The sequence below is a fragment of the Heterodontus francisci genome, chromosome 2 (genome assembly GCF_036365525.1).
Source record: "Heterodontus francisci isolate sHetFra1 chromosome 2, sHetFra1.hap1, whole genome shotgun sequence".
Classification (NCBI taxonomy): domain Eukaryota; kingdom Metazoa; phylum Chordata; class Chondrichthyes; order Heterodontiformes; family Heterodontidae; genus Heterodontus; species Heterodontus francisci.
The window spans coordinates 146673445-146686352 of NC_090372.1; the positions used below are offsets into that span (position 1 = coordinate 146673445).

The 12908-nt window shown below is 41.7% G+C and overlaps 1 protein-coding gene across 2 annotated transcripts in view; it reads left to right on the forward strand.

Moving 5' to 3' along the window:
- The window catches only part of oxnad1 (oxidoreductase NAD-binding domain containing 1), an 84270-nt gene that overhangs the window by 57785 nt on the left and 13577 nt on the right, over nt 1–12908 (forward strand). For both annotated transcript variants that reach the window (XM_068011778.1, XM_068011786.1), the window contains exon 6: nt 8658–8766. In XM_068011778.1, the coding sequence (XP_067867879.1) occupies nt 8658–8766 (109 nt within the window). The remainder of the gene's footprint in view (nt 1–8657; nt 8767–12908) is intronic.

The window sequence follows — 12908 nt, forward strand, 5'->3', positions numbered from 1 at the left end:
TCACTTATAGGCAATGATGCTGTGTTACCCATTTGTTCCTATTTATTTACAATTCCTCTTGGCCAAGAAAGGCCAGCAATTGTTCGTTAGTGCCATTTCCCAGTAATTTTCTTGGCTTCTGTTTTAATCAGAATAAATTGCTACCTTGTTCATGTACATTTTGCAAGCATATGGTGTACCAGTTGAAACAGGGTGAACTCCACATTTCCAGCAGGTTACTGTGCTCCTGGAATAAGGGCTATAATGTACCCGATCTTCAACCCACACTTCCTGTGAGTGTGTTTCCCCATTGAGAGTGTTCGATTGGAGAAATGATGGCAAAATTTTATGAAATTATTTTCTTTTTATTTTCTTTGATATGTTTTGCTTACTCAGGTAAGTTAAGTACAAGGAAATAGAACAATTTCCTTTCTTTACTGTTCTTGTATCTAAGCACTCCCAGATTAGGTATATTAGTTTAAATTCAGAGTGAGGCCTTCTCTACAGTCCCCAAAAATGTGCTGTAGACCTCCAACAACATTTGTATAGCTCCTTCAATGTAACAAAATATTCCAACTGATTCATAATTAAGTCTGACTTGAGCAAGAGGGACCAAAGGTGCCATCAAAGAAAAGTTTTAAGGAGACATTTGAATATTGGGAGTGATGAAGCGGAGCGAGTTTGTGTGCAGAAAATGACAGAAGGTTAAACTCCCGATGGATGAGTGCGGCGAGGAGAAGAAATGCACAGTAAACTGGAATTGAAAAAGTAGAAGGTATGGGCTTGGGCTGGAGATCATTGTAAAAATTGGGAAGAGAGACCGTGGAAAGATTTCAAGGTGAGAATCTTAAAATCAATACATTGTAGGATAAGAGGCCAATGGAGTTCGACAAGAATAGGCAGATAATGAGGATTTTATATTTGATCTGCAGGTTGGAATTCTGAATGATTTTTAGTTCATGTATTGGAGCTCAGGAGATCCATGAAGAGGATATGGGGAAAATACCACGATAAGAGTATCAGCAGTGGGAGTAAGTAGCAATGACGATAGGAGATTCAGAGATGGACGTAGGAAGTCTTCATGATGTTGGATGTGGGACGTAGGGCTTGGTTCAAGAAAGAATAGGACTGTCTGAAGTAGGTATCCAAGAAGAGGCTTGGATTGAAGTCGAGGGTGCAGAGTTTTTGATGGGGGTCAAACAAAATGGCTTCAGTCTTGTCCGTGTTAAGCTACAGAATTTCAGGCACAGATATGACTAACTGCTAGCCAGGCAGTCAGACAATGCAGTAGCAGTTGTGGGAATGAGGATTGTCAATAAAAGTGATATGCCACATAAGGAATGTTAATTCATCGGTTGGAAACTTACACTAAACTTTGGAAAAAATCTTGCAGTTAATGTTTAAAAAAAAAACTGGCAGCCAAGATGGCTGCCACAATTTGCATCTGAAACACCTTTTCAAATTCCAAGGCCCAACCAGAGGCAGAGGTCTGAGGAGCATGGACCCAGAACAATGTCTTTGAATTACCTAAGATTGTTTCATTAGCATGGCATTCAAGGCAATCCTAACACCTTGACTTTGAAAGAGCAAACCCCTCCAAGTGTAAATATTGGCATCCTGTGGCCTGGGGAGCCAATTCCAAACTGTGAATCTCATTAGAAGGTTCAAGAGAATATACTGAGACAATCATGTGACCATCTGTCTATCTCAGTGAAAGCTGAGAGTTTCCTTGAACAAAGGGAGTCAAGCCAGTAACTCAAATTGTGAAGCAGAGAAAGGGTATGTCGCTCTCGCTCGCTCTCTCGTGCTCTCTCTCCCTGCCCCAGATGATACCTCATGTTTGAAAACCGTCTGCGACTATGGACCTTCCAAGCCTACAGATTGCTACAGACAGAGATGAGGGGAAGAGAGCCACCTACAAGTCTGCCTCCAAGAAAGCCCTGAGACAAGCGGGCCTGCCACGATGTGCACTTTAACCAGCCAAAGACTTCAAGAATACAACTTCAACCGGAAGACGACCAAATCATGTGACCTCACAGACTGTGTATTTAATTTCCATTTACTCTGGACTCTAATCCAACCACAAAATCTACTTTTCACTTGTTTGTGTGTGTGTGTATCTCGTGTGAATGTATAGCATATTTTTTTAGATTGGGTTTAGATTAAGTATAATAAACTTACTTTTTTGTTTAAACTCAAGAAAATCTGTCTGATCTTTCACAATCGCGTTAAAGGTAAAACACTCATTCAGGTGGGAAGCACAACCACTGTTTAAAAAGGAATAAACCCTGTTGCGGTCAGATAAGAGGTAGGGCAAGAGGGGAACCTGTGACCCTCCCCCCCCCCCCCCCCCCCCCCCCCCCCACCCTCCTCACCTGGCTGTAGCAGGGTGGAAAGAAGAATCTCAGGATTACTTCCCGTCCCACGTGCAAGTGAGCAGAGGAATAGAAGAATTGAGTGATTGAACATGTGGCTGGAGAACTGGTGTACTGTAGGAGGGAGGGCATCAGATTTCTGAGACATTGGGACTGGTTCTGGGGCAGGTGGGACCAGTACAAGATGGATGGGTTGCATCTTAGCAGGACTGGGACGAATATCCTCGCAGGGAGATTTGCTAGTGCTATTGGGGAGGATTTAAACTAAATTATCAGGGGGATGGGAACCTGAGAGGGAGCTCACATTGGAGGGAAGCAAAACTGGTAACTTATCTGAGGTGAGGGAACCAGGAGCAAATATTAGAGAGGAATACCAAGGTGCACAGAATACTGGGAGAGATAGATAGCACAAGAGTAGGGAATAGTATGTTATTAGGTGGGGTCAGAGTAAGGGAGAAAGTAATAAAGTCTGAATCGGGATTAATGTGCATGTATGTGAATGCACAGAGTGTGGTTAATAAAACTGATGAGGTGCAGGCGCAAATATGTTGTGGCTACAACAGAAACCTGTCTCAAAGAAGGGCAGGACTGAGTGTTAAATATTCCTGGATACAAGGTATTTAGGAAAGGGAACAAAGGGGGAGGGGTGGCGGTATTCATTAAGGAGGGCATTACTGTGCTGGAGAAAAAGAATGTCGCAGAGGGGTCGAGGACAGAATCAATTTGGCTAGAGCTAAGGAACAAAAAGGTGCAGTTACTTTGCTCCGTGTTGGCTATAGGCCACCAGATAGAGGGAAGGACATGGAGGAACAAATTTGCAAGGAAATTAGAGGTGCAAAAATTATAGGGTTGTTATAATGGAGAACTTTAATTATCTAAACGTAGACTGGAATAATAGTAGCGTCAAGGGCACTGAGGGGTGAGTTCCTAGAGTGTTCAGGAAAATTTTCTACCACAGTATGTTGCTAGTCCAACGAGAAAGGAGGCACTGCTAGACCTGGTTCTTGGGAATGAGGTGGGCCAAGTGGATCAAGTATCAGTAGGAGAGCATTTAGGGGATAGTGATCATTGTATCATAAGGTTTAGGCTGACTGTGGAAAAGGACAAAGAGCAATCCAGGGTAAGAATAATTAACTGGGGAAAGGCCAACTTCAATGGGGTAAGAACGGAGCTGGGGCGAATAAAATTGGAGTGAAAAGCTGGCAGGAAAACTGATAGCTGAACAATGGGCTACCTTCAAAGAAGAGATATTTCAGATACAGCCAAGTTATTATTTATTTATTTAGAGATACAGTACTGAAACAGGCCCTTCGGCCCACCGAGTCTGTGCCGACCAACAACCACCCATTTATACTAACCCTACAGTAATCCCATATTCCCTACCACCTACCTACACTAGGGGCAGTTTACAACGGCCAATTTACCTATCACCTGCAAGTCTTTTGGATGTGGGAGGAAACCAGAGCACCCGGCGAAAACCCACGCAGACACAGGGAGAACTTACAAACTCTGCACAGGCAGTACCCAGAATCGAACCATGGTCCCTGGAGCTGTGAGGCTGCGGTGCTAACCACTGCGCCGCCCATGTTCCCTCGAAGGGGAAAAGTAGAGCAAAAAAAGCCAGAGCTGCCTGAATTCAAAAGAGGTAGAGGTTAAGATAAAGAAAAAAAAAAGTGTGCTTATGACAGATGCCAGGTAGAAAATGCTATTGAGAACTAGGCTGAATATAGAAGGTCCAGAGGGGAAGTGAAAAAGCAAATAAGAGAAGCAAAGAGAGAGGATGAAAAGAGACTGGCAGCTAGCATTAAAGGAAATCCAAAAGTTTTCTTTGGCATATAAATAGTAAAAAGGTGCTAAAAGGAGGAGTGAGGCCAATTGGGGACCAGAAAGGGGATTTACACTGGGAGGCAGAGGGCATAGCTGATGTATCAAATGAATGCATTGCATCTCTCTTTACCAAGGAAGAAGATGCAACCCAGGCAATGCTGAAAGAGGAGGTAAGTCAGGCACCAGAGAGGTTTAAAATTGATAAAGAGGAAGTATTAGATAGGCTGTCTGTACTTAAAGTAGATAAAGCACCAGGGCCAGATGAGATGCATCCAAGGATACTGAGGGAAGTGTGAGTGGGAATCGCAGAGGCACTGGCCATAGTTTTTCAGTCTTCCTTAGACTCTGGGGTGGTGCCAGAGGACTGGAGAATTGCAAACGTTACACCTTTGTTCAAAAAGGGTATAAAGATAAACCCAGCAACTACAGGGCAGTCAGTTTAACTTCGGTGGTGGGAAAATTTCTAGTAAAATTAATTCGGGACAAAATCAATAATCACATGGACAAAAAATCCATGCTGGGGAAAGCCAGCATGGAATTTTTGAGGGAGGGTCATGCTGTTGATGTGGTGTACATGGACTTTCAAAAGGCATTTGATATAGTGCCACACAACAGACTTGTGAGCAAACTTGTGGCTCATGGAATGAAAGAGACGGTCGTAACATGGATATGAAATTGGCTGAGTAACAGGAAACAAAGAGTAATGGTTAATGGATGTTTTTCAGGCTGAAGGAAGGTTTGTAGTGGAGTTCCCCAGGGATCAGTATTGGGACCCTTGCTTCTCCTGATGTATATTAATGACCTAGACCTTGATGTACAGGGCACAGTTTCAAAGTTTGCAGATGATACAAAATTTGGAAGCATTGTGAACTGTGAGGAGGATAATTGCACTAGAGAGTACAGAGGAGATTTACGAGGATGTTGCCAGGACTAGAAAATGCAGCTATGAGGAAAGATTGGATAGGCTGGGGTTGTTCTCCTTGGAACAGAGAAGGCTGAGGGAAGATCTGATTGAAATGTACAACATTTTGAGGGGCCTGGATAGAGTGGAGGTAAAGGGCCTATTCACTTTAGCAGAGAGGTCAGTGACTAGGGGGCATAGATTTAAAGTGATTGGTAGAAAAATTAGAGGAGAGATGAGGAAAAACATTTTCACCCAGAGGGTGGTGAGGGTCTGGAACTCACTGCCTGAAAGGGTAGTTGAGGCAGAAACCCTCACATCATTCAAAAGGAGTCTGGATGTGCACCTCACATGTCGTAATCTGCAGGGCTACGGACCAAATGCTGGAAAGTGGGATTCGAATAGGAGGATCTTATTTGGCTGGCACAGACACGATGGGCCAAGTGGCCTCTTTCTGTGCCAAACTTTTGTTCATAGTGTAGAACTTCAAAAGGACACAGACAAGTTGGTGGAATGGGCAGACAGGTGGCAGATGAAGGTCAATGCAGAGAAATGTGATTGTGATTCATATTGGTAGGAAGAACATGGAGAGACAATATATAATAGAGGGTACAATTCCATAGGGGGTGCAGCAGCAGAGGGACCTAGGTGTCTTTGTGCATAAGTCATTGAAGGTGGCAGGACAGGTTGAGAGAGCGGTTATTAAAGCATACAGTGTCTTGGGCTTTATTAATAGAGGCATAGAGTACAAGAGCCACTGCCACTCATCTTCCTTTTTTTTTTATTTGGATGCTTTGTGCTTTGCTAATTTAAGCAACTAGTAAAAATTTAACCCACCTTAGTAACAATGTTAAATACAGAATAACTTCTTCCTTAACTAGTAATTTGGCAGTAAGAATTCTGTGCCTCTTTATTTGTATGTAAACAACCGTATGGTGTGTGAATAATACAGTTCATATGATCTGTTAATGTATTTGACTTGTGAATTTTGGCTGTTTTTCCCATTCTAAATGTATGTTACTAATTGTAAATTTTCTTGGCATAAAATATAGAGAAATGCAATTTTTTTTTGTATTTTATAGCCTCTCAAAATCAGACGGTATCTTTTGAAATGTGCAAGTTTGTTGAATTTAATTTCTTTCGCACCTGTAATAACAGTCCTTTAATTCTGAATCAGCTAGCAAGACATTTTCACTAGTATAAATGTCAAAATTTGTTAATAGCGCTATGAAATGAACACATTTTATTGACCAAGCTGTGCCTCTGGACCACCCTTTGTTCCTCTTCCATAGTGACTTACCTGTTGAAGTCTGATCTCAACTATGCTCTTGGGTGGAAGATTCCTGCCTGCTATTACATTTGCTTAACTGCTATAGGGATGCTTTGAATTTTCCCCTCAATTAGAGACCAGATCTAACCTTGAGTGAATTATTCACGTTGATTAAACTGCGCAACTTGGCAGTGCTGCATAAGTTATCATTAATAACTTTCCATGAAGCATTAGCAAGTGGAAAACATTTTACTCACTTCCCTCATGCCTATTAATCCATTTTTGAAGGAATCTTCAGATCAAAGCTAAATACAGAAAAACTGTCAGCACTTTCCTTGTGATTGTGTGTGTGTTTTTTTTTAATGACTGCTGCCTACATTTTCTCTAATATGGACAATGTTCCCTAAGGTCACATCTGTTAGCTTAGGAAGTGGAGGTGGGCTACTTTCTTTTATTGATCATTTTACAACTGAATGATTTGTTTAGGCATTTCAGAGACTGTTAATAGATAACTATTTGGTGTGGTACAGGAAACGTAGTTAGGGGTGACATGTTACCTTCCCGAAGGACATTAGTAAACTAGTTGGGTTTTTCAAACAATCTGGCAGCTTTCTTGGTCAACCCATAAATTAAGAGATTTACTGCATTAATTTTCACTGCTTGCCTTAATGGGATTTGAAATTGCAGTTGCTAGTCCAGTAACATAAATTTCAAAATTTGCAAATGACTCAACTTGGAAGTATTGTGAACTGTGAGGAGAATAGTGATAGACTTCAAGGGGACATAGACTGGTGGAATGGGCAGCCATGCGGCAGATGAAATTTAATGCAGTAAAGTAATGAATTTTGGTCGGAAGAATAAGAAGTGTCAATATAAACTAAAGGGTACAATTCTAAAAGGGGTGCCAAGAGACCTGGTGGTATATGTGTACAGATCATGGAAGATGACAGGAAAGGTTTGAGAAAGTGGTTAAAAAGGTATATGGGACCCTGGGCTTCATAAATAGATGCAGAGAATACAAAAGCAAGGAAGTTATGATGAACCTTAATAAAACACTAGGTTGGCGTCAACTGGGGTATTGTGTCTAATTCTAGGCACCAGACTTTAGGAAGGATGTAAAAGCTTTAGAGAGTTTGCAGAAAAGACTCGTGAGAATGGTTCCAGAGATGAGGGGCTTCAGTAATGTTGTTAGATTGGAGAAGCTGGGGTTGTTCTCTTCAGAGAAGGTTGAGAGGAGATTTGATAGAGGTGTTCAAAATTGAGTAGAGTAGATAGAGAGAAATAGAGAAATTGTTCCCATTGGCAGAAGGGTTAAGAACCAGAGGACTCGGATATAAAATGATGGGCAAAAGAGCCAACAACGACATGAGGAAATACTTTTTTTTTTACACAGCGAGGGTTACTATCTAGAATACACTGCTTGATGGAAGCAGATTCAGTCATGTTTTCAAAAGGAAATTGGATAAGCACCTGAAGAGAGGACTACGGGAAAGAGCAGGGGAGTGGGTCTAGCTAAATTGCTCTTGTAGAGAGCCGGCACGGACTCAATGGGCCGAATGGTTACAGTACAGAAGACAGCTATTCTATGATTCGATAATTAACTATGCTATCATAAATCTAATTCAATTGGTTCTAAAGTTTGTTTTACAAAAAGCCATGCAAACTTGTTTCATTGATTTCATAAAGCAAGAATATGAACTATACTGTTGCATATTATGAAATGTTTTCTCTTTCTACCTTCTCTCCCTCCACCCGCACCTCACCACTCCCCTGCCAAGAATGCTCTCAAGAACGTAAATTGACCAGGAAGGGAAAAGGGTTTCCTCTAGGCCAAGCAGCAACCCGAAAGTTCCTATGCAGGCTATACACAAGTCGACCCCTTTAAGTTACCCCAAGTGCACAGCTGCGCAAAAATAATTTAAAGGGGCTGTGCACTTAAACAAATTGCTCATGCACTCCAAAAAAAAAAAATTAGAGGCTACATTAGTTGCCTCCCCTTTTGATTCTGTTCCATCCCTTTCCCATTGATAGGATAGATAGGAAGAAACTTTTTCCCTTAGTGGGGAGGTCAATAACTAGGGGGCATAGATTGAAGGTAAGGGGCAGGAGGTTTAGAGAGGAGTTGAGGAGGAATTTTTCACCCAGAGGGTGGTTGGAATCTGGAACGCACTGCCTGAAGGGGTGGTAGAAGCAGGAGCTCACGACATTCAGGACTTTTCTATATGTCCTTCCCTCGTCCACCATCGTCTTGTTTGAGAAACTTGTAGTTCGTGTACAACTAATACTGTATCATCTTATCTTCCAGAGAAACATAATAAACCTGGCAAAGGAGTTTTCTGGAAAAATCAGCTGTTATTTTCATGTGACACAGCAAGGCTTTGAAATACCTGGAGATATCAAGCCTTATGTGACTGGTAAGCATTATGATTCAACCAAATGTACCCATGAAAGTACTAATGTGAGTGTTATGATCAGGTGCGGAAGGGTCGAATGGTTCCCCTCTTTTCCCTCTCTTTGTTTGACCGCAACAGGTTTACTCCTTTTTTTTTGAAAGGATACACTTGCCAATTCAGTAAGTGTTTAACTGATAATGCACTGTGATCATAAAAGAACCAATCAGACAGAGTTTAACAAAGAGGTTAGCTTTATTGCACTTAAACCAATATAAGTAAAACAATAAAATACGCTCTGACTTTCATGCACGCGCACTAAGTTCGAACGTGCGCACAGATATATTAGAGTGAGCGGGGAGGACAGATTGGTCAAATTAGAGTCCGGAGAATTAAAAGGGGTATACAGTCTGGAGATTGATGACTCGGCTGGCATCAGGCTGAATTCAGTGGTCGTGCGACTTTCCTTTGTTGTTCCCATGCTTCTAATTTAAAGTCATAGAGTTTTACAGCACAGAAACAGGTCCTTCAGCCCAACGTGCCTGCGCCGACCATAAAGCACCCGTCCTAACTAATCCCATTTCTCCGCACTTGGCCCGTAGTCTTGTATGTTATGGCGTTTCAAGTGCTCATCTAAATACTTCTTGAATGTTGAGTGTTCCTGCCTCTACCACCCCTTCAGGCAGTGTGTTCCAGATTCCAACCACCCTCTGGGTGAAAAATTTCCTCCCAACTCCCCTCTGAACCTCCTGCCCCTTACCTTAAATCTATGCCCCCTAGTTATTGACCTCTCCGCTAAGGGAAAATGTTTCTTCCTATCAATGCCCCTCATAATTTTGTATACCTCAATCAGGTCCCCCCTCAGCCTTCTCCGCTCCAAGGAAAACAACCCCAGCTTATCTAGCCTGTCTTCATAACTGAAATGCTCCAGCCCAGGCAACATCCTGGTGAATCTCCTCTGCACCCTCTCCATTGCAATCACATCCTTCCTATAGTGTGGTGACCAGAACTGTACACAGTACTCCAACTGTGGCCTAACCAGCGTTTTATACAGCTCCATCATAACCTCCCTGCTCTTATAGTCTATGCCTCGGCTAATAAAGGCAAGCATCCCATATGCCTTCCTAACCACCTTATCTACCTGTGCTGCTGCCTTCAGTGACCTCTGGACAAGCACCCCAAGGTCCCTCTGACCCTCTGTACTCCCTAGGGTCCTACCATCCATTGTATATTCCATTGTCTTGTTAGACCTCCCAAAGTGTATCACCTCACACTTCTCATGATTAAACTCCATTTGCCACTGCTCTGCCCATCTTACCCAGCCCATCTATATCGTCCTGTAGGCTAAGGCTTTCCTCTTCACTATTTACGACACCACCAATTTTCGTGTCGTCTGCGAACTTACTGATCATACCTCCTATATTCAGTCTAAATCATTAATGTACACTACAAACAGTAAGGGTCCAGCACCGATCCCTGCAGTACACCACTGGTCACAGGCTTCCACTCGCAGAAACAACCCTCTACCATCACCCTCTGCTTGCTGCCACTAAGCCAATTTTGAATCCAATTTGCCAAATTACCCTGTATCCCATGGGCCTTTACTTTCTTAACCAATCTCCCATGCAGCACCTTATCAGAAGCCTTACTGAAGTCCATGTAGACTACATCAATTGCTTTACCCTCATCTACACCTCTTGTCACCTTCTCAAAAAATTCAATCAAATTTGTTAGACACGATCCCCCCCTGACAAAGCCATGCTGACTATCCCTGATTAATCCCTGCCTCTCCAAGTGGAGATTAATCCTGTCTCAGAATTTTTTCCAATTATTTCCCAACCACTGATGGTGGATGTGAAGATGTAAATGGCTGATTTGGCTGTTCTGGACACAGTAGGATTGATTTCCTTCAATGAGTCTCTATTTGCAGCAGGTGCATCCCTGGGTGGTCACAGTCAGCAAACAGGGTTCAAAGCTTGCAAGGTGGGTTGGAAAGAGAGAACTGGAGTTTTCTGTCATCAGTGTCCAGCTGCTTACTGCAGAGAAAACAGAAGGTGAAACAGATGACGGGTGGACCTGTCACATGACTATCACCCAGTGATTCAAGCATGGTCTTGCAACTTAGTTAGCCCATGTCTAGGATTCCCTTTTCACAGCTAGGGTCCCACTGTTCAAGAGATTAGTTTGAGTGGTTCGTCTCCATCTGTTGAATACCTCAGGTGATGGCCTTGATGCTTTGCTAATGGGAACAGGATATGTGGTTCACTCAGATTCTCCATATCATGGTCTTTGTAGACTTGCTGTCTCCAACTCAGTGTATTGGAATGTGGAACATACGGTGATGCAAATTGGGGTAGCCATCTTTAGCTGCAAGCATCGAGTCACCTTTAGTCACTTTTTTAAAAATTCAATTTGCAATTCCAGCCTGTGGATTAAAAATCATCATTAGACATGAAGCACGTTTTTGTGACACAAGTCCTGTTAAATTAATTAAGTTGCTGCTCATTTTATTTCTAAGCAAAAGAGAAAAGCAGTGTACCCAAGAAAGTTACCTGCATCTTCAAGCAGAAATGAACAGAATGCTTGAAATTGTATGTAAAAACGAAAGTCATTGGAAATACACAGCAAGCTGATCATCAGAAGAGAATTAAAATTTCAGGTTAATACTTCATCAGGACTGTTATTAATTGTATATACAAAAATATTTTTTTTTAGTTGCAATTGTTCTCTGTCATAAATTCGTGCACTGTATTCTCTGAGATTCAGTGCACATAGCCTGTTGAGTGAGCATCACATAGCAGTCCTGTTAAGCTTTTTTGGCGAGTACTATTGGTTTATACTTGTGTTATAGCTTCATTAATTTGCACCAAATGTTGATGTGACATCTGTCCTTAGCATAGTGCCTGAACTATATAGCGGGGCGGGGTACAGGGGAAGAAAAGGAAAATCAGTGCATCAGCCAATCATTGGTATGAAGAGCAAAGGGATCTAGGTGTCCAGGTTCACAAATCGCTAAAAGCTAGTGCATATGCACAGGTACAAAAAGTAATCAAAAACATAAATGAAATGTTGGCCAGTTTCTCCAGGAAATTGGAATTCAAAAGTGAGGAAGTGATAACTCAGTTGTACAGAGCCTTGGTCAGTCAGACTCCATTTGGAGTATTTCATTCAATTTGACTACTGATCATCAAAAAAGATATATTGGCCTTGAAGGTGGTACAATGTATATTTGTCTGAAAAGGCTTAAAGGATCAAATTATGAAGACAGGTTGCATAAACTTGGTTTGTATTTCTTTGAGTTTAGGAGATTGAAGGGTGATCTAATTAAGGTCTTTGAAATGATAAAAGTACAAAATATTTCCTTTGTTGAGATCATCTAAAACAAAGGGGCCTAATTGTAAAGTTAGAGCCAGGTCATTTAGAAGTACAATCAAGAAGCACTTTATCACACTCAAGGTAACAGAAATTTGTAACTCGCTCCCCCAAAATGGGGATGCTGAGTCAGTTGAAATTTTCAGGACTGAGTTTGATGGACTTTTTTGTTAGGTAAGGGTGTGAGGGGATATAAAATACATGAGTTCAGGTAGAAATGATCTAAATGAATAGTGGAACATACTCAGGGAAATGATTGACCTGATTGTGTTTCTATCTAGACTAAATGCTAGGAAGTAGATTTGAGAGAACTTATTTTTCAACCTCAACAAAAAAAAATTTGGACTAGCATTATTTTCCGTTATCCCTCAAGATATATTTACCAGATGATGGAATCTACCTATCACCACTTCGGTGAAAGCTACCATCGAAGTGTCAATAAAACAGCAGGTAGCCCCATGTCTGGGTCCAGAATGCCATGATTGATTTTGTGCTTGATTGTCGTTTGTGTTTTTGCAAAACTTACTTTCATGGGGTGAGAAAGAAAACACTAGTATTTCCTGTTTTCTGAACTAGAGTAGCACAGCTGCAGTTGACCTTACTCAAGTTGTCTGGCTTTGGCAAGCTTTTTAATTGCACCGTGTATAGCAGCTAAACCAGATTCTTGTCTGTTCTTCCGTGCATTTTCAATAGCACTCAGTAAATGCCTGTTGTGAGTCAAATGTTCTTTAATTTGATCAAGGGTCACCAGAATAGGTATGTCAAAGATGGGAATGGTTAAAGTTTTGCTTCAA